This window comes from Platichthys flesus, chromosome 8 (assembly GCF_949316205.1).
Source record: "Platichthys flesus chromosome 8, fPlaFle2.1, whole genome shotgun sequence".
NCBI classification, from domain to species: domain Eukaryota; kingdom Metazoa; phylum Chordata; class Actinopteri; order Pleuronectiformes; family Pleuronectidae; genus Platichthys; species Platichthys flesus.
Window position 1 is genome coordinate 18,551,987 of NC_084952.1, and position 20,791 is coordinate 18,572,777.

Sequence of the window (20,791 nt, forward strand, 5' to 3'; positions counted from 1 at the left end):
TCTGCCCGCTGCACTCTCCTGTATACAGAGCAGATAGCTGGTGTTAGCTGACTCTCTCTCATGAAACCAAAGATGACCAGACTGTAACCACAGCCCCGCGCACATTACCCTGTGATTGGAATCAGGACAGCATCACTGACATACGGAGTCATGAAGTAACATACACAGTGCTCACATCACAGATGGTGCTCATCAACAGCCAAAACATTGTTGAGTTGATAGACTGGCTGTGTTGGCACTGGAGTTAAAGTGAAATTCTCAACTACTTTTGTCGTCCAACAGTGTATTTCCTCAAATAGTGTATTTAAATTATATTTTTAAATACTATATACCTGCCCTAATCTTTTTAATTTTGTGCTACTTGTATTAATAATACAGAAGCCATTTCTCCAATGAGGGCTTTTACTTTTGAGTATCTCTCTTCCATTTTTAAAAGTACGATTTTCAATGGAATATACTTGGAAAAGCATATTTATTTTATTTATTTTTACTATTACACTGAGGTTAGTCCGCCTGCTGAGAACTGTATGTATTCTGCTGGATCATGCACAGTAAAAAGTGTTATCTACTGAGGTTACTGTATGCTGAATCGTATCTGCCTACAGAGGATGGTAAAAACGTTATGCAGTTTTTTAACGGCCAATAGGCGCATGCAGGATTTCTCCTGGTGCTTCCAATGGTCACTATGGTGGAAAAAATATAGTGAATATAGTCTATATAACCAAGCCTTTAAACAATGTGCATGCATGGTTTGCATCTCCCCTCTGATGCTTCACAGTTTCCATTGTGGTATCCCTACTTTTACCTAAGTAAAGGATTTCAATACTTCTCCCACCATTTGTGTCAACCCACACAGGTACTGCATCGATCAATTTACCAGTATTAATAGTAATATAGGAGGAGGCCCCTTTCAGTGCAAGCAAATCTAATTTTCAACAAGTACTGCCAGAATGTATATGCTATAGAAAAAGTTAATTTAAATGAGTTTGACTTTAAATTCAGCAGACCAACTCTGTGTACAGCTGAAATTAACTTGTAAAAGTTATTGCCTGGCATCACTGCAAAGTTCAATATCATGAGCAGGAGAGATTTGATGTGTGTCCTCTTTGGCTAAGGACACGGTGAGTCCTGCTTGATGAATCTCTCTACCTCTTAAAATGGGATTTCAGAGTGAACCCTGTTCTCTCTCATTTGACAGAGCCTATAATTGGACATGTCAGTGGCAATTTAACATGATCCATTTATTTACCAATTCATCCTCAGAGTCATCAATCACCTCACTGATCCCTCAGACACTCCGCTTCGTCTCCGCAGCCGACGCAGCTCACAGTTTGAGTGTTTGTGTGTGGGAGGTGTGTGGCTGTGCGCTAGTGCAGCATTGTCTGTCTTTGACCCCCACGGCGTTAGCAGGCAGTGTGTGCTATTTGAGAAGGCGGTGATCATGGTTATTGGCTGACATTTGGACCATAGCCGAGGCGAGGCCGCGTGAGTCTTGAATAAACACGGGGTAGGCTCCCTGCCCGCTGCCGACCTTTGCTTGTGCAGGGAGGGTCAGGAGGCCTAATGCTATGTTATTAAGAAGATATTATTTGTATCACCTGTAACTGACTCTTGTGGGCGATCGCCACCAAGGGTTTATTGTTCTTTTATTCTCATTACCCTCACTGTGTATATGTTGTGTGTGTGTGTGTGTGTGTGTGTGTGTGTGTGTGTGTGTGTGTGTGTGTGTGTGTGTGTGTGTGTGTGTGTCTTTTCACAGGTACGTCTAGAGTGGCCAACGGACCTGGCCATCAACCCACTGGACAACTCCCTCTACATCCTGGACAACAACATTGTCCTACAGGTAAAGAAAAAGTCTCACATATTTGTCAGTCAATGAATTCTAAACCTGTTTCACATTCAAGGTTATGCCGAGTTGCTCAATATGTAACAGAGGAAAAAAAGGGTTATGGAATAATTCTTGCAGACTGCACTGCTGTCACATTAGGTGCATTAAGAGCGAGTGCTGCTGCAAACATAAAAGAGAGCAAAACAAAATGTTATTAAATAAATAACAGTTTTTTTTTACACTCAGGTTTTGCTTAAGAGTCAAGAATGTTTTCTAATTACCTGTTTGAGCGCGAAAAGATAGATTATGCAGGCTAAGAGCTCCTATAGTGTGAAGCTCTGATTCAAATAGTCAATGGCGGATTTTTTTTGACCATGAACTCAATATAAAGACGAATAACAGGGCGTTCCCCTTGAAGTGAAGACTCAGTGTTTCGAATCGCCACATTGTGGTTGGCTGCAGTATTGGTTAATAAATCATGCCTCCTATATGATAGTGGATGGGACATAGACATAACTAAAAAGTACATGTAAAATACATTTTTCTCAAGATATTTTCATTTTAAAAGTTCTGATTACATTGATGGATGCGTAAAGTGTAAAGTTGTGGTGGTTTTAACTTTTTATTCTATGTAATAAAAACTGAACGGGAGGAAGAGGAGAAATATTGTCTATCTTTATATACTATGCCTTTTTCTATGCTTATTGTGTGCTTTTGTCAGCTGATATATCTATTTTGGCTTACATTTTCATAGCTAATACATAATAATGTATTTATTTAGGTGTCAGAAGGTCTTCAAGTACGTATTGTGGCGGGACGTCCCATCCACTGCCAGGTTCCAGGTATTGACCACCACCTGGTGAGCCGGGCAGCAGTGCGCGCCACCCTGGAGGCTGCCAAAGCCATCGCCCTGTCCCACCTGGGCACACTGTTCATCGCAGAGACGGATGAGCGACGCATCAACCGCATCCAGCAGGTCACTAACAGTACCACACACACACACACACACACAGTTCAGCCTATCTTTAGCAAGATATGCTACCAATGATTGATTTAATACGACTAAAATAATCTAATATCATACCATCATGACGTTGTCATGTTTTAACATATTTTCAGGACTCTTTTTTTTATGTTGAAATGTTATCAATGTTGTTTTGAATTATATTAATGGAAAAATATAGAAGATTTTGTTATCCAGAATATTGCTCTATTCTACTACTCTACCATATTAAATTCCATTGCCAGCTCCAAAATCTGCTACTGTGTCCCTCTCTTTCAAGTTTCAGTATAGATTTATAAATCCCGGCTAGCCTCTGTGAATAATCTTAAGGAGTATCTCTGGCAAAATAAAGGAAAAACACCTCAATTGTAAATGACACCTACCCTGGCATCACTACATTAAGTAGCATTTGTGAATTTCTCACTTCTTATTTGATTAACAAGGGTGTAATCAACGCTCACAGACCAAAACACCTGTAGATGTAATTGGCTGCATCAAAAATCAGGGAAACAAAATGTGTGACATAACGTTTCAACAAATGGCAGTTGTTTGTTTATCTTTTAGAGAAAATTTACTGACTAGTTTTTTTACTTTTGTCATGATAGCAGATTCAACTGACTTCTCCACTTCGGCGGCAGATGTCTTGGTTGTTAATGAAAATACTTCCCCTTTCAGCCACGGTATTAAACCCGCCCCATTTTAGATAAATGGTTGTGAATGGCCCAACCTGTTTCAGGGCGGATGAAAATCTGTCGGAACGGGAGGGGAGCTAGTCCCATCTGCGGGAGCGAATAAACATGTGCTCGCTGATTGGTTGGATTTTCAGGCTAAATGACACCAGTGGCCCATCTGGCCTTATGACACAAATTTACCCTCCTACTCGTCGCATCATGTTTCGCACCATGTTAATGTTTTTAGCTGTGTTCACAGATGCTGTGAAGGAAGACATTGCAGAATGTCTAATCCACACAATGTCATACAGTGGGACATGTTTTAAAATATCACTGACTGAAATCTCTCATTTACAAAAGTAGTCAGATACTTTGTAGAAGCTCCTTTGGCAGCACCAACAGCCCTGGGTCCTCTGGAATAAGTCTCCAAAAGCTCTCAACACCTGGATTTGGGAAGTTTATCCATTTCTTTCTGGCAGATCCTCTTGGAATATGTCAATTTGGATGGGAAGTCTCTTAACAGCCATCTTCAGGTCTCTTCAGAGATGCTGTGTGGGGTTTAAGTCTTGGCTATGGCTGGGCCTCTCAAGGACAGTCAGAGACGTGTCCCAAAGCCAATCCTGCCTTGTCTCGACTGTGTGCGTCAAGTCGTCGTCATCTCGAATAGGGATACGTGGCCCCAGCCTCAGGTCATGTGCACTCTGGAGCCTGTTTTCTCCAAGGACTTCTCTGCATTTGACCAGTCTCCCTGCCTCAGTATCATTGCACACCACTCTCATTACTGTGAATATTGAAGCTTGTATATTTATACAAACTAACTTCATTCAAACAAAAATGTTACAACTCATTATCTTATTAAACCCATTTTAGCCTTTTGCAAATCATACACATTTAAGACCACAGCCAAAAACATTCAAAGTAAAAGCATTACCAGCATAACAAGTTTAGCAGTCCTTTCCCCCAACACTTTCATACCACATGGACAAAGCTCATCCAGAGCTTCCTTCTCTTCAGCATGCCCTGAGCACTGACCATTTGGAGAAGGATATCTGGCTCTGGTGTGGTAGACGTCAAAGTTCACTTTGCCAAGGAACTGTTCTTGTTGGACCCACACGATAGGCTGCCAAACGCTTTTGCCTGCAGAGAGCAAAAGACATGAAAGAGAGTGGTTATCCTTCAGTAAGCTGTTAGCACTGATCATATACTGCATCTGAATTAGCATACTTCAGCTATGACAACAGAAAAGTGAGGGTAACAACACACATGGCAACTTTTTAGCCAAAAGGATACTTAAACATGCTTTAATAAGACCAGTGAGTGTGGGTAATAAGGAACCATGCAATTAGTGCCAACATCTCGAGAAAAAGCCATTTTCTTCATCGCCGTCAATCACCTACCCTCGCCTGTAGCGATTACTTTTTGGGCCAAAACATAGCGTTGCATGAATTAAACAAGGTTACTCACTCAATGGTCTTCTGCGCTCTTGGTCCCGCTGGTCTTGGTTGTCTTCTCCAATTTCTCTTTGCGATCTTGAAGAAGGAACACACAGACTCCCTCGGGGGGTTAGCATCAGCAACAGCGTTCAACAAAAACAGCCCAAGCCGAAATTCATGGCTGCACAATGATTCAGTCTCCTTTGGCATCGGAGAGCAATTTGATCAAAGGCCCCACCAGTCACTGTTTGCTCTGGGCAGCTCCGTTTCTGGATGGTCCCCTCCGGCCGAATCCCTTCGCAAGGCTAATGCAGCTGCAGCCTCTACCTCTCTCCACTAGATTGACTCTCTGCTCTCTGCATATCTTCAGCTGTTTACTCAAATAAATACCCAGGCCGACTGGCAGCCAACACACTGCAAATAGTGTCCATGTCCTAAAAAGCCTCTGCACGCATATTAAAATCCTGAAAAAGTAAAATCTTGAAAGTTTAGTTAGTTCGCAATACAAGCAGCAGATTTTGATTAGAACCAATGAAGAAAAATAGAATTTGAAGCTAAGCACCAGAGAAAAAGAACATTAAAGACTATTGTTGTCCATACAATACATCTCTAATTTAGAAGGATAGAGATACTGTTGAAACTCAGCAAAGGGGTCCTTGAAGCAAAGTGGGTGCACATTTAGAGTGCCACACCAAAGTGGTCTTAATACTTTCCTACATGACAGATTTCGGTTTTTTGAATTTGATTAAATTGGCAAAAACATATTTTTACTTTGGCATTGGGTTATTATGTTGGGATTAATTAGTATTTATTTGAAATTAAATCTGCAGCACAAATCCAGTTTAAAAAAAAAAGAAGGCGGCTGAATACTTTCTTGTGTCACCTCACAAAACTTACTCTGCATCCCAAAAATAATCCAAAAGCTTGTTTTCATTTTTGGAAGAAATAAGATTTATTTTGTCCATTAGCTCCATTAGCTAACAGCATGTTATCACAAGCCTGCGGCATTTGGGCAGCAGCACCAAAGCAACACTGCCTGTTGGATTCAATCAATAGTCCCATTGTGGTCAGCAGTCCCACGCTGGGTCCATGTGGAGGCAGACTGGAACATAAAATGTCTCAGATGCCTTTTTGATGAATACAGGGAAGCCATGTGGGACAAGGCAGTGAAAATGCTTCTTTTTTTTTTCTGTATTTTTTACACCTATTTTATGTTGGATATTTCTGGGCCCATATTTATCAAGTATTTCTGAATCACTGGTACAGAAAGTCGGACCAGAAGTGAAATATCCTCCCGCTTCGGAGTAGGACTATAGTTATTCATGAAAGTTCCAATTTATAAAAGTACTCACGAGCAAATTGGAGGTTCTCCTGTGAGAGTGAATGAGACCATTTTGCGACACTGAACCGTAAAATAAAATTAATGATGTGTTGCAGATTTTGTTCAGTGGTTTCTGATGTAAAGTCAACACGTTCAAACACCGCCTCATAGATTGATACAATGCAGACACAATGTGATGTAGAAAAAAACTAAATTAAATACAGAACATTGAGTCCCTTGTTAAACAAACAAGTTGTGCACAGGTACACACTGACAGTATATTTTGAAATTACACAAATTAACCACTACATTTCATCTTAAATGACTGACACCAGCTGCATGTTGCTCAGCCAGAAAGTCTGTTTGTTCGCTATCATAAGCTCTATTAAATTCGAACGTGCTTTGGCTGCAATGAGTATTCAGACAGTGCCCTGGCATTGCTGTTGGTCTGTTCTCATGTTCCAGGCACGTCTATTTGCCACGCACACACACACACACACACATCATTTGGCCATAACATCAAGGACAACACATGCATAACCAATATATGTTGAATTTTATTTTGTAGAGAGGCAGGGGGGTTATTGAATATGCATGGGGTCGGAGTTCTGAGGTGCATGGAAATTACAATCATTACATCCCAAATGTCTGTTGTGTCCGTTTTGAGTTACTTACTTTAAAACTACCTTGCTTTAACCAAGTTAAGAAACCAATCCTGTCAACTTGTGGGTGGGGCTCAGTACCTGGAAAAGGATCCTCTACTGCACGCAAGCTGTGAGGACGGAGAGATGGGGAGCAGGGGTCACATTGGCATTTTTATAGATCCAGGTCATGAACTCAGAAGGAGGATGTTACATTTCAGCCATTTTCGGGCCATAAGTGGAGTCTTATCAAGACAAACCTTTTGATTATGTAATTTTGAGGAAAGATGAAGTTTTAGAGGGTGAGATAAGCTGCTGGAATCTAACTTTAAAGGAGAAGTTCACCATATTAGCAAATACATATATTTATCTCCTTGCCAAAAATCCAATAAGAAGATTGATTCCACTCCCATGACTGTATGTTAAATATGAAGCTACTGCCGGGAGTCGGCTTACTGAACACTGACTGGAAACAGCTGGCCTGGCTCTCTCCAATGGTGACAATAAATCTCCCTAATTAACACTTAATCTATTGTTTTTACACCACAGTGTTTGTAGAGATAAAAAAAATGTGTGTTAATTATTGACCTTTAAAAGTGCTATACAGACACAAGGTTGATATCAATCACTTCATCTAACTAAAGAAATCCAATAAGCGTATTCCTCAAAGCTTCAAGCTATTCCTTTAAGACCCAAATTCGGGCAGTTAAAATATATAATTACTTAAACTAAGCACATCTAAATCAAATATTACAACAATTTATGCATCATTTGAGCTTCATGTCAAGCTCTCCACACAAGGGAAGTCTCATTATTTTAATGTTTTAAAGATAAATCTCTGTCAACAAATGCACATTCAAGCCAAACAAGATATGCTCTCACTAACTGGAGATACATGCTTTAGATACAGTTTGTTTTTCCTGAAATAAAAAAAAAAGCATCTAAAATATCATCTGTTATTATGTGTGTTGTTGTTGAAGACTGGTGGATAAACACAGTGTTGTCATTTTACTTTCATGTCATTTTTAATGATTCATCTGTCTTTTCAGCGCAGGTGTTTATGAAATGCCATGATTATCTGTTTCTGCTGGGGAGGTTAGACGGAACAAAGGATGCTGCTGAACATCATCCTCTCAGCGAGAAAGATGTCCTCCAGCATTTTATATATGTGTATGACGTCTTGTTTTTCTTTGGAACACTCCACAGGTATCAACCAACGGGGAGATTTCGGTTATCTCTGGAGCCCCCACGGATTGTGACTGTAAGATAGACCCCAACTGTGACTGCTTCTCTGGTGGGTCACCTTTGCCGGACACACATGCGCACACACACACATACACACACACACACCCGTACAAATTATCAGTTTTGTGAGATCAGGATTAAGCAATGTGAGAGTATTAAATTATGTCTAATATCATTGCGCACATGTAACGGCACTTCAGAACAAAAATGACATCATATCACCTTTGGCCTGGTTCTCATGTGTATTTGAAGGAGACACAAACAGGGACATTTTAAAAGCTTTACATGCATTGAAATTGTCGGTCCGTTTGGTATTGAGTGATTAAATCGTGCTGCGTGTGTGTCCCTGCTGGCATTTGATTTTATTTACAGAACTAGAGCAGAGTTTTTTCTATCTTCTCTGTCTCCTGCACCGTTTCCTCCTCCCTTCACGTTCTGAATAATTTAGTCAGATGGAGATTGAATCTCTAAACAGGGCTGTTTCTCCTTGAAAAATAATATTTAAAAAGATTTTGGAGAGTGACGTTTTCATAAATCATGACAGGAAATGACCATCTTGAATGTTACAATGGAAAAGTAATTGAGCTTGACTTGTGAATGGATGCGTGGTGGGTTTGCAGAAAGTGCTTGTGTATGGGGGTGACATATTTGTATTCATGGTGAGGCTCCTTCTTCGCAAAAACTTCCAGCTAAATTTCAGCTCGAAAGAAACCGTTCCAGTCCATTCAAATAACAGCTGGCGAAAGAAAGAGCTCTCGTCTGGCCGCTGAAGGTTTTAACTGGCTGGTGTATCATGGAAGGGCACCTGAAGTGTAATAAAGTGAACAAATAAGCAGATGTTCTTTTGACAGTTAGGCCATGCTTTCAGTGTAAGTGTCAGAGGAGGTGATTTTTATCATTTAATTCTGCTCATAAAACTCAGTCTCTTTTTCTATTCAAAATGGTACAAAGTGTCGCTCATCTCCAACAAGCCAATGGGCTGGAACCATCCCTTTTTCGTGGTGTGCACTTTGCATATTTTCAATCATGTCTTGCTGTTAACAGATGATTACTCTCTTCAGAGGCTTTCCGTTTCCATCCCTTCACCATAAACACTCACACAGTGTCTTTGAACATGCGTACATATGTGGATGTGAGCACACAACCGCGGATACAAACAGACATGAGCATGCACACACACACACGCATAATGTGCATGCTGTCAGGAGATGGACTGCCACCCTGCTGTCTGCACAGACCCATCCGAGGCCCCAGGCCTACTGCTGACAGCATCTAAAGGGCTTCACCCGGCTATTATCCCGCTGTGCTACCAAAGACATCCGAATGCATTCAGTCACCCACCATCGCTGTCTGATAAGGCTGAGGTCACTATCAAGGTGGTTATATCCACTCCATTGGGAAGCTACAGTATCGCAACAAGTCAGAGTCCTGGGCTAAACTGATAAACGCTGCAACACCGTGGGATCTTCATATTTTGTAAAAGCTTGTGTTCACACGTCGGGACTTTTTCCCTCTTCTAAAGAATGATTTGAATGTCTCAGCAGGTTTTTTTAACTTGGGGTGTCTTCACTTATGCTATATTGATGATAAAGGGTCTGTCCTCATTGAAATAATGTCTTCTCATGTCTTATCAGGAGATGGAGGCTATGCCCGTGATGCTCGTCTCAAAGCCCCCTCCTCTCTGGCCGTGGCCCCAAACGGAACCCTTTATATTGCTGATCTGGGTAACATCCGGATCAGAGCCGTCAGCCCCAACCAGCCTCAGCCCAGCCCGGCCGGACTGGTGGAGATCAGCTCCCCACTGGACCAGGAGCTCTATCTCTTTAGTCAGGTAAATAGTGAAGCTGAGTTCTGTCTATTAAAGATTCAGTGTGTAGAATTTAGTGACATCTAGCGGTGAAGATGCATGTTGCAACTGAATACCCCTCCCTTCCAAACATGAAAGAGAACCTGTGGTAGCCTTCAGTTGTCATAAAAACTCAAAAGGTGTTTAGTCAGTCCAGTTTGGAATTCTGTAAAAAACATGGTGGCTTCCATACAGAGGACCCACTCCTGATATATATATAGTATTTAGTATTTAAATATAAAGGTCAGTTCTAGGGTAAATACAACAACATGTCATACAATTTAGATAAATCACTCTGAGTATTTTATATTAAATGTCTGCCAATGGATCCCTTTCACCTAAATCTTACACACTACACCTTTAAATGTGTATTTGCATGTCAAATATCAACTTTTTACATCAGCTTTGGTCAGAATGAGGAAAGGATTTTTGTGAGAACAATGTTACTGTCACTTTATACATGAATTTACATTCATTCATAAATTCAGACTCCTGTGTTACTCAATTTACATATATCTAATTTAAAATAAGTTGAGCCAGACATACTGATTCTCAAGTGGTTGGAGTTGTGGAATGTGCTCTACACGTCATGTAACAGTTCTGAATTACATATCACAAAAATGACACATAGCTAAGATATTCTTTACCATGTTAGCAGACACCCTTAAAATAAACGTGTTACTGTTCTTTAACCATTCATTACAGTCAGGACACTGATTTCCTTTAAAAGATTTACAACCAAAGAATCAGAATGAGATAAACTGTTTCCAGACATGAGCTCGGGGAAAACTGGGTCCCGATGTTTTTCCCTAGTCTTTCACATATGAAGAAGGCAGCAGGAGATTGTCCAGGTCAGACGCGTTAACACACAATCAGACGAGTAGTGATGCCTGAGTACATTACGCAGGAGGCAGGACATTACATGGTAATTCTGCGGTGGGATTCACATGTTTTTGTTTACAGCATATCAACTTCTTTGTCACTGTTATTCACCAAAGCTCTAGAATCTCAGTTTCGGTGTCTTCAACGTGTATGGCACCTTTTCCTTTCATCCTGAGATATTTGTTTTCTTCCTGTTTTGCATCCTTCATCCTCCACGTGTTAGAAAGATCATAAACACGCCCACTCGCCTGCCTTGAATTTTCCTCCTGTATTTCCACTCAGACATTGTCCAGCCATTTTACCATTGTGCCTTAATGTGTGGAAAAGATTTGGTAGCTAATACCACGAGTCTGAGTCAGCAGCTGTTGCAGTGACATGAAGATCCTAAAATGCTTTGGACAGGTAGATCAGGAGACTTTCAAACAATGTCTTGTTTCTCAAGCTCTGTGTCTCAGGTTGTGCACACACCACAGCTCTACCAAGGCCAAAACATACCAGCTGTTACTGAGAACATAAACATATACTTAAACTGAATAAGGGATTTATAAATGGCTGCTTCAACACAGTCCTGATCACTTTCGCTTCCTTTGCCACGACAGAACGGCTCCCACCTGTTCACCAAGCACCTGATCACTGGCCACTACCTGTACAACTTCACTTACGGCACAGACGGCCTGCTGTCCGGGCTGATGTGTCGCAACGGCCACAAGCTCCAGGTGAGGAGGGACGCTCACGGAGTCCCTCTCTGGCTGGCGCTACCTAGCGGACAGGTGTACTGGCTGTCTCTTAGCAACAGTGGAACACTGAGGAAGGTGTCAGCCCAAGGCCATGACATCGCCCACATCACCTACCATGGCAACACGGGTCTCCTAGCAACCAAGAGTGATGAGAACAGTTGGACCACTGTTTATGAGTAAATTCAAAGTTTTATTTTCTTCTCAGCTCATTGTGCTCTTTGTGTCATGCTTCACTTTCTAAACTCTGAATGTTCACCTGGACGTGGAGGTGCTTGTGTATGAATGTGAAATAGAACTTGAGTAAGCGGTGTGACGTGTGAGTGCCATCTGGTGGTATTAAGAGCATCACAGCTGTAGTAGAAGGCCGGTGAGACTGGTTTTATCCTCTTGGCTTTTTGCTGACAGATTTGCTGAAAGACACTTCTGCAACACTTTGATCACATTTAATATTGCACGCGTAGAACACACAAACACACACACACACACACACTGACTAACACATCTGTCTGAATTATTCACCACTACGAGCCCAGTCTCTGAGTCAAATTCCACAGCTGGATAATTACACTTATAAATCATAGTTGACACTTGCTCTGTGTTGTGGACGTTTGTGTATGAGAAGGGAAAAACAGGGCGATAGTGAGCGTGGATGTGTGTGTGTGTGTGTGTGTGTGTGTGTGTGTGTGTGTGTGTGTGTGGCTGAGTTTATTTGTCCATGAGTGACAGTTATCTGCGTGTGCCTGCGCTTGTATATCACTGTCTTTGTGTTTATTCTCCAAGGTACAACGGCGAGGGCCGTGTGACCAACATCACCCTCCCCACGGGGGAGGTGAGCGGTTTCCACGGCAACCTGGAGCGCTGGTCTCGGGTGGAGGTTGAGGCATCTAACCGCGAGAACTTCATCACCAGCACGAACCTGTCCGCCAGCGACACCATCTACACCTTCAGACAAGGTACCGCATCATGGTGCCCTTTTCTGTTCCCCTCCTCATAGGGCAGGGTTTTTCACGGGTTGACATGTAGGAAAATATTATTGCCTCACTTCCATGCCTCACCAACGACTTACCACAAACATGCTGCAAGGCGGTTTATGACTCATCTGGGGGGACTGAACCATGGGCAACAAACACACAGATGTATAAAGACGGCAGATTGTAAGGTTATAGCGATATTTAAACATTTATGACAAACTGCAATAACGTGGCTGTTATTCTGCTCAGGTCAGACGCTATGACCTGTGCTTTTCTTCTTCTTCATCGGCTGCACTTAAACGTCTACATGCTGGAGACTCACACCTTCGTCAAACGGATTTATCGATTTTTATAAATATTTCACATATAGATCCGGTATGACCTCTTTACATAACCAGAATAATGGGCAGTAAAACAAAAGTGCTCTTTATGCTTTTTTTATTTACGAAAGAAGCGACGGATCAGACGGAGCCTCGTGAAATGTCTTAACGACCGCGGGAAGAGAAACAAAAAATGGAAAAGAGGGCAGAGATGAGAGGAAGAGAAAATGAGAGTGGAGTGGAGAAGCCGCTCGTGGGAGCAGTTTCTTCTCATGTCATCCCTTTAATTGCTTTCTAGCCGTTGTCACAATGACAGGACTGCAGGGAGAGAAAAGCTGCCCCAACACACATCAATACACGTGCAGCATGTGCACAGTGCTACAGTATGACAGAGCTGCCAGGGAAGAGTTGAAATGACCCCCTATTTTAGAATACCCTCCCCCCCTCTTTCTTTTCTTGCCTCTGAGGCAACAATAACCACATGTATAGAAAGAGGTTTTATGATTGTGCAGAGAACAAGTTCCTCTCCAGTTTGTCAGCTGTGTTAAGTCTTATGATTAAAATATGGTTTTATGACTATTTTGCCTTCTTAACTGTTTCAAATATGATTGAAAGTCATTGGCATGTGTAAACTGTTATTCAGAAGGATATAGAAATGAAACGGTCTCTGAAAAACCTTTGCAGTGTGTCAGGGCCACGCACCCCTCCATGCTTTTCTCTCTTTCTTTATCTCTCTCGTCCTCTTTTTATTGCTCTGTCTCTCCGTCTGGCTCTGGGTTTCTTTGTCACCTCTGCTCGCTTTTGATTAAATATATTTTTTTTTAATGTTTCTTTAGATACAATAACAGGTACCAGCTTCACAGACTTTATGCAATTAATCCAAACACAACAGACACATTGTACAAAAGTCCAGACGTGTATTCATTGCATTCATGTAGTTTGCTGCTTCTCTCATGGATTTTTCTACAGGCTGCTTTTTGCGAGACAGTGACTGATGTTTTTTTCACACTTTTCTCATGTGTTGCATTCTTACATTCCTGTGCGCACGTGTGGTTTTGTGTGTTTGTGAACAACTCCCAGACCATGCTCAGAGTTCATACAGAGTCAGTGCCGACGGGTCGTTCCTGGTGTCGCTGGCGAGTGGGATGGAGCTGTCTCTCAGCACGGAGCCCCTCCTCCCGGGGGTCGTCGGGGGAGGACTCAGTCCAACGGCCAGCCGCTGTAACATTAGCCTTCCGGGGGACCACGCCCCCAGCCTGATCGAGTGGAGGCAGAGGAAGGAGCAGAGCAAGACCAACTACAGCACCTATGAACGCAGGCTCAGGGTAAAATACTACAACATATTCTGAAGCCTACACACAGTTTATTGAAAATCCAGACTTCCAAACTGAGGATAACATGAAGAACACCCTGCATTAACAGAATACACAGTGGAACCAGTGAAAACACCAACCCTAACGCAATATGGTTGAAGCCTTGCCGAGATAACATCACGACAACCACATCCTAGAAGAGTGCGTGGTTAAGCCAGAGTTGTGGAATCTGACTTTTAAACACTGCAAATAAATGTCATTTCAAGTTTCAATGTGCGCACATCCATTCCGTGGATTTTCCTTCTGCTTTCTTTCTTTTTTTTTTTTTTGGCTAGCCATGGAGCACCTTGAACAGCACTACAGCCTGTTCTTACACAACACGCTCGATGTTTGGGTTGATTAATGATGTCGCCGTTAGCTGTACTTTCCACAAATCACACACTGACTGCAACACCCTCCTCTTTTTTCACTGCACAGAGAGTGCACCGCACAAACGGAATATTTCAAAAGAATGGGCCATCTTATCTGATGTCTGCTAATTATATGCAATCCCCAGGCCTCTGCAATTTATTGCTGTTATGCAGACCTGGTTTGCATTAACTGTCACAATTAATTTGTCTAACCTAATGAAATATTTGCTTGTCTCTTCACGCCACTTCATTTATATTCACATTTCTGTGGCCTTCTTTAGAATTGTAGGTGATTACACAGCGGCCACGCACAGGCTGACATTTCCCTGTTTATCTTCGCAGGCACACAACAGGAACCTGCTGTCCATAGACTTTGATCAGAACACCAGAGTGGGGAAGATCTACGATGACCACAGGAAGTTCACCCTCCACATCCAGTATGATTCGCTGGGCCGGCCCGTTGTGTGGTCCCCCAGCAGCAAGTACACCGAAGTGAACATCAGCTACTCCGGCGGAGGACTGCTGTCAGCCATCCACCGTGGAGAGTGGTCTGAGCGGCTGGAGTACGAGAACGAGAGGGTGGTCTCCAGAGCGTGGGTCAACGGCAAGATCTGGAGCTACACATACGCAGACAGAGTAAGAACTGTTCAGTCAGAGAACATGTTCAGGTGGTGATGTGGGACACAGGCTATAGCTGTGTCCTCCACTGCTTTCAGACATACACCAAACTCTGGTTGATGTTTGAGTATGTGAGAATACAGCAGGAGATTCTCCACAGGATTCAGTGGGAGCGAGTGGGCGTGTTGATTACAGACACAACCATTGGTGGTGATAAGAACCGAGGCCTTTGTCGAGGCGCTGTAAACAAAAATATGTGATCTCCGCAGCGGAATTTACCTCGCCTGAGCACTGCAGGGATTTCTCTGTTGTTTCGGACTGGATCATCTCCAGCCGTGTTTTTCACATGCAATAGGCAACCTCTAGAGACAGTCCAGACCTCATCTTAAATACGTTCTCCAGAGTTCATGTCTGAAAATGATCCTTCTGAGATTTGTTTGTTTTGCGATGGCCTCTTCAACCACCTGCCTTTTGTCTTTTGGCTGTTAGAAATAATTCTCACACCTCTGCTCTTCCTCTGTTTGCTGCTGCATGGGTTATGCATCACATGAAACCAAAAGTAACACACTCAAAGTGCCAAAGCTTGAACTTCAAAGCACATAAAAATGATTTACAGCGCTTTACTTTAAGCCATATTATTTGTATTTTTTCTTTCCTTTGAGGCATCAAATGGTTTTTGTTCCTTTAAACTAAATGCAAATCAGTCTGCAGAGTGAGGCTCTCGTCTGCGCTAAAGTTTCTTTGTTGAAGGTCGGTTATTGTACGGACTAAAATCGACCTGCACTTATAAACTGCACATTGAAAACACAGCTCTGAGGGCAGACACGATATATTCATTCTGGTGGAGTGAACTTCAAGTTTCAAGGCTCTGCAATTAGATTTTCAAAAAAAAAAGCCCTCGTTTTACAGAGCCTGTGATTTCTGTTAATGATCTATAACCCACAAAGAGCAGTATGCTCATTTAAGTGGGTGACAAAGTCGGAAGCTACCAGAGATTATAATTTCCGTACTTGAATTAATTGAAATATTGAATGACATGGTATTAAGCCTGAAACATACTTAGTATGAGGTTGTGATTAAAAGACAAAACTTTAAATGAGCTTATATTGCAGAACCATCCGGAAATGAGCTAACCTGCATGTATTATGAAAAAATTAATTCGTTATAACAGACCAGTATTTTTGCACAAAAGTGTTTCACATCACTTCAGAATGTTCCAGGAGCCACAGTGCTGCAGACTCATTTTTTCAAAGCTTGTCTGAAAAGCTGTGAAGACCTCGAGCTGACACCAAGGCTGCTTGTGCTGACCTGTTTTGCTGATGAAACGCTTTTCAAAGAACGACATTGAAATACAGAAATACACCAGACGGAGAAAGGAGAAGCTTCTCAAACTGCAGTTGTTATAACTCCACTGTGCACGTGTCTGTCTTCTCTCAGTCCATTATGCTGCTCCTGCACAGCCAGCGGCGCTACGTCTTTGAGTACGACCAAACGGACCGTCTGGTCGCCGTGACGATGCCCAGCATGGTGAAACACACCCTGCAGTCCCTCCTCTCCGTCGGTTACTACAGGAATATCTACATGCCTCCCGACAGCCCGGCCTCCTTCATGCAGGACTTCACCCTCGATGGGCGACTGATGAGAATCCAGTACCTGGGGACGGGGCGTAGTGTCATCTACAGGTATGACACACGTCACCGACATTGATGGCGGTCAGTTTTTATCAGTAAAGGGTCCGGAGCCAATGCAGTGTGGAAAGAGGTGACATTGCAGACACCACTGGTTTGATTCCGGTGAAGCCCGGAGCTGTTACGCATCTTGGCACAATCATCATGCATATCAAAACATAACGCTGAGGGGCTTAATGAAGGTGCTCAAATGAAAGGCTAATCCCACAAACCGTAAAAAAGCTCGAGTGTAGCCGACACCAGAACGTGCCAGGCCCACCCAGCTGTCCTTACAAATTGCACTGATTGGACTAATGGGGGACACGGATTAAAGGTCAGATTTTTTATCATCACACTATGTCAGACGCCGGCGATCTGATTTTGCTGAAAGCTGGAGGACGGATTCTGGCGGCGTTCTGACATTTAACATTTTTTAACGCTCATTGGCTTGACGGGGACACTATAATAAACGGCCCATTTTCAAGAAAGGCCATAACTGCCACGGCTGCCGCTCTGATTTTGATGAAATGTTTGAAAGGTGATGCAACTTGTTTCTTAACAGCCCACGGTGGTCTTTGCATTATTCATGAGGTAGAGCATGTTTAGTGATACTGCGGTTCAAATGTGTTATTCTGTGCATTTAACCCTTTTAATAGAAACGTTTGACACAACTAATTTATAATCTGTTCATAAAATTGTTCTGTTTTTCATTTGACTTTGTTTTTTAAGGTACACACAAGCAGCGCGGCTCTCTGAGGTGGTTTATGACTCCACCCTGGTGACCTTCACTTACGACGAGGCCTCTGGAACTGTCAAGACCATTCATCTCACCCACAACGGCTTCATTAGCTCCATACGATACAGACAGACAGGTACACACACACATGCACTCACGCCACAAACACTCAAGGGACCAAAAGCCACACGTTTAAATTATTTACAATGTGCAATGACTCATCTGTAAATGGATAATTTTAAAAGCATCTATCTGAGCGTGAGATCGTCTTATGGGCTCAACTCAAAGCATCTGTGCTGTGACTCGACTGCACAATCATACATCTTGAGCCGGATTTTTTTTGCAGTATCAAACTCGGGAGTCCGACTTTGAGTCAGCCTAAGTGTGATTTCACCTCATGCAGATTCTGAAACAGCCACGGTTAGTGTGAATCAGGCTGTGCATGCTCAAGTGAAAGAGCCTGTGGTCTACCACAGCAGTGAATATGAGACCACCCACTGCCTCCGAGCCACGGTCTCTCCGCCTGATCAAAGTAAACTGGCAACTGAATATACATTGTTGCTTCTATGATTGGCAAGGTGTGGATATGCTACATGTGTGTTGCATGCCTGCATGGATCAAAAAGATTGTGGTTTAGAGATTGTGAGAATGATCATCAATTAGCCCCTGTGGCCAGCATTATTAAAACATTCACCAATTCCTTCTACTTACTTCTCTGCTGCTGGTTCACTTCATGTGGCTGTCACTTCATGTGATTGGCTCACCGTCATCAGGTGGCACTCATCTGGGAGGCGTGTGTGTTTGTGTGTGTGTGTGTGTGTGTGTGTGTGTGTGTGTGTGTGTGTGTGTGTGTGTGTGCGTGCGTGCGTGCCCTCACTGTGAATAGAGTCTCACCTTCCTTTAACTGATCTCATTTCATCAGAACAACCTGAGCCTTGAAGAGAGAAGAGATAGCAGTAATTGTCTCTTGAGATGAGGCAAGGGAAAAAAAGTAAGGGACCAAGAACAGTAGAGAGTCAGTGCTATAGAGAGGTAAGCGAGGGAGAAAAGGAACAGAAAAAAAGAAGGAAATTTGACAGCTTGGGGAGTCGACAGGCAGAGCGGCGAGAGGAACAGACTGCGAGTTCCCCCGGGCTGCAGGACAGTCTCCAGCTCACTCGCTCTGCTTTTGCCATTTTCCCCATTAGCGCAGGTTTTAGAATCAACATTCCGCGGAAAATAAAAACAGAAAAAATGTCACACTGATCCAGCAATCTATAATTTCCGAAGCTCGGCACTTAGTCATTTTAACTGCAGTCAGAGTCGTCCCAAACAGCACCGTAATGGTGTTTCATTAGCAGGCGTTTTTCCAAATGGACCGTGAGCTGTAGTAGCGAGCAGCAGAGGTGATGAATGGTGTTGTTAATGTTGATGTTCTGACATTAAGAAGCACATTGGCCCATCATGGCTATTGTCTTTAGATTTCATTATCTCTCCATATTAAAGGTCACCATTGGAAATGCCATAGAGGTGTGGGGATAGTTAAGATTGAATGGATCGCACTGCGTGTGTCCGTGTTAATGATGTTGAATTAGTCCTTGATTCGAATTAATTAGGCAGGCTTGTGTGGGTAACGCCAAGTGCCAACTGTGAGTGCTGTGTGTGCATGTGCGTCACGTGTGCAGTCCACAAGCTAATGTGTGTAATCCAATCTCAAATACCGCCGGGTTCCTCGGTCTCTGATTGCTCTGCGTAGGTCCCTTGACGAGTCGGCAGATCTTCCGCTTCAGCGAGGAGGGTTTGGTGAACGCCAGGTTCGACTACAGCTACAACAACTTCAGGGTGACAAGCATGCAGGCGGTCATCAACGAGACCCCGCTGCCGATAGACCTGTACCGCTACGTCGACGTATCCGGACGGGTCGAGCAGTTTGGAAAGTTTAGCGTCATTTTCTACGACCTCAACCAGGTGGGCCAAGTACTCATTCTTAAAATATTGAACCGCCTGAATTGATTTGCTTCCAGCAGTCTGGTGTTTAGTCTTTGTTTCTTTCATGGTGTTCTCACTGATCTCAGCAATCTGGTTTCCGACCACAACAAGCACTCAATCTACTGCGGTGTGATGAACACACTTTTCTCTATTTGTTCTGTAACAAACAACATCATTTAGCAGAAGAGTCAAACGTCTCCCTCAGACATTATAATATCATAAAATATGAATGAATACTGAATGAGTCTGTTTGATAGTTAGTTGCTAGCTTACACATTCACCAACTTTATTAGGTGCCAGTGCTGCGTTTGTTGCACCTCACGGCCACAAAACACTGCACAAAATACCTCAAAATACTGCAATACTTTTCTAAAAACATCCAGCTACAATGCTGCATGAAGCACTCCAGGCTGATTTAAGGTGTATGTTTGGGTGCATGTCTAACCCGTGTTGTCTTTGGTCATCAAGGTGATCACCACTCATCTGATGAAGCACACCAAGGTGTTTAACTCCTACGGCCAAGTGGTGGAGGTCCAGTATGAGATCCTCAAATCCATCGCCTACTGGATGACCATCCAGTACGATGCCGCGGGGCGCACCACCACCTGTGACATCCGGGTGGGCGTGGACAGCAACGTCACCCGCTACACATACGAGTACGACGCAGACAGCCAGCTGCAGAGCGCCTCAGTCAACGAGCGGCCTCAGTGGCGCTACAGCTACGACCTCAACGGGAACATCAACCTGCTGAGCCATGGGACCAGTGCTAGGTGAGTCATTAACGTGTTATTATCCTATTTTTAGAAGTCAGTCGGTCAGTCGAGCCATCACTTTGGTCCAATAGCTCTTTAGCTGTTTAATATATTTCTGTTAACTTTTTACAGACATTCATGGTCCTAAGCTAAAGAGCCGCAATAACTTCAATGATTTCCTAGTGTCCCAAATTTCTCAGGGTTGACTAGTGTAGTTTTTATATGTGAATTGTTAATCCAGCGCCATCATCACATGAAATAACTAAATCAAGTCCAATGAGACTAGTACTTTGTGTTCATTGCTAAGAAGCAAAGGGTATCATGCTAACATACAAAACGTAAGCCGTGAATGGTTCAGCTTTTAAAATGGTTACCATTAGCATTATTAGTCGAAGCATGTCAGTGTGTTTATATATTAATGTTAGACAA

General features: G+C 42.9%; 1 protein-coding gene across 1 annotated transcript in view; it reads left to right on the forward strand.

Moving 5' to 3' along the window:
- The window catches only part of tenm1 (teneurin transmembrane protein 1), a 172,042-nt gene that overhangs the window by 146,681 nt on the left and 4,570 nt on the right, over positions 1 to 20,791 (forward strand). The window contains exons 24-35 of the mRNA XM_062393798.1: positions 1,760 to 1,843; positions 2,610 to 2,804; positions 8,104 to 8,191; positions 9,777 to 9,973; positions 11,470 to 11,783; positions 12,388 to 12,560; positions 13,979 to 14,223; positions 14,964 to 15,257; positions 16,677 to 16,921; positions 17,636 to 17,778; positions 19,378 to 19,589; positions 20,079 to 20,380. Of these exons, the coding sequence (XP_062249782.1) occupies positions 1,760 to 1,843; positions 2,610 to 2,804; positions 8,104 to 8,191; positions 9,777 to 9,973; positions 11,470 to 11,783; positions 12,388 to 12,560; positions 13,979 to 14,223; positions 14,964 to 15,257; positions 16,677 to 16,921; positions 17,636 to 17,778; positions 19,378 to 19,589; positions 20,079 to 20,380 (2,492 nt within the window). The remainder of the gene's footprint in view (positions 1 to 1,759; positions 1,844 to 2,609; positions 2,805 to 8,103; positions 8,192 to 9,776; positions 9,974 to 11,469; positions 11,784 to 12,387; positions 12,561 to 13,978; positions 14,224 to 14,963; positions 15,258 to 16,676; positions 16,922 to 17,635; positions 17,779 to 19,377; positions 19,590 to 20,078; positions 20,381 to 20,791) is intronic.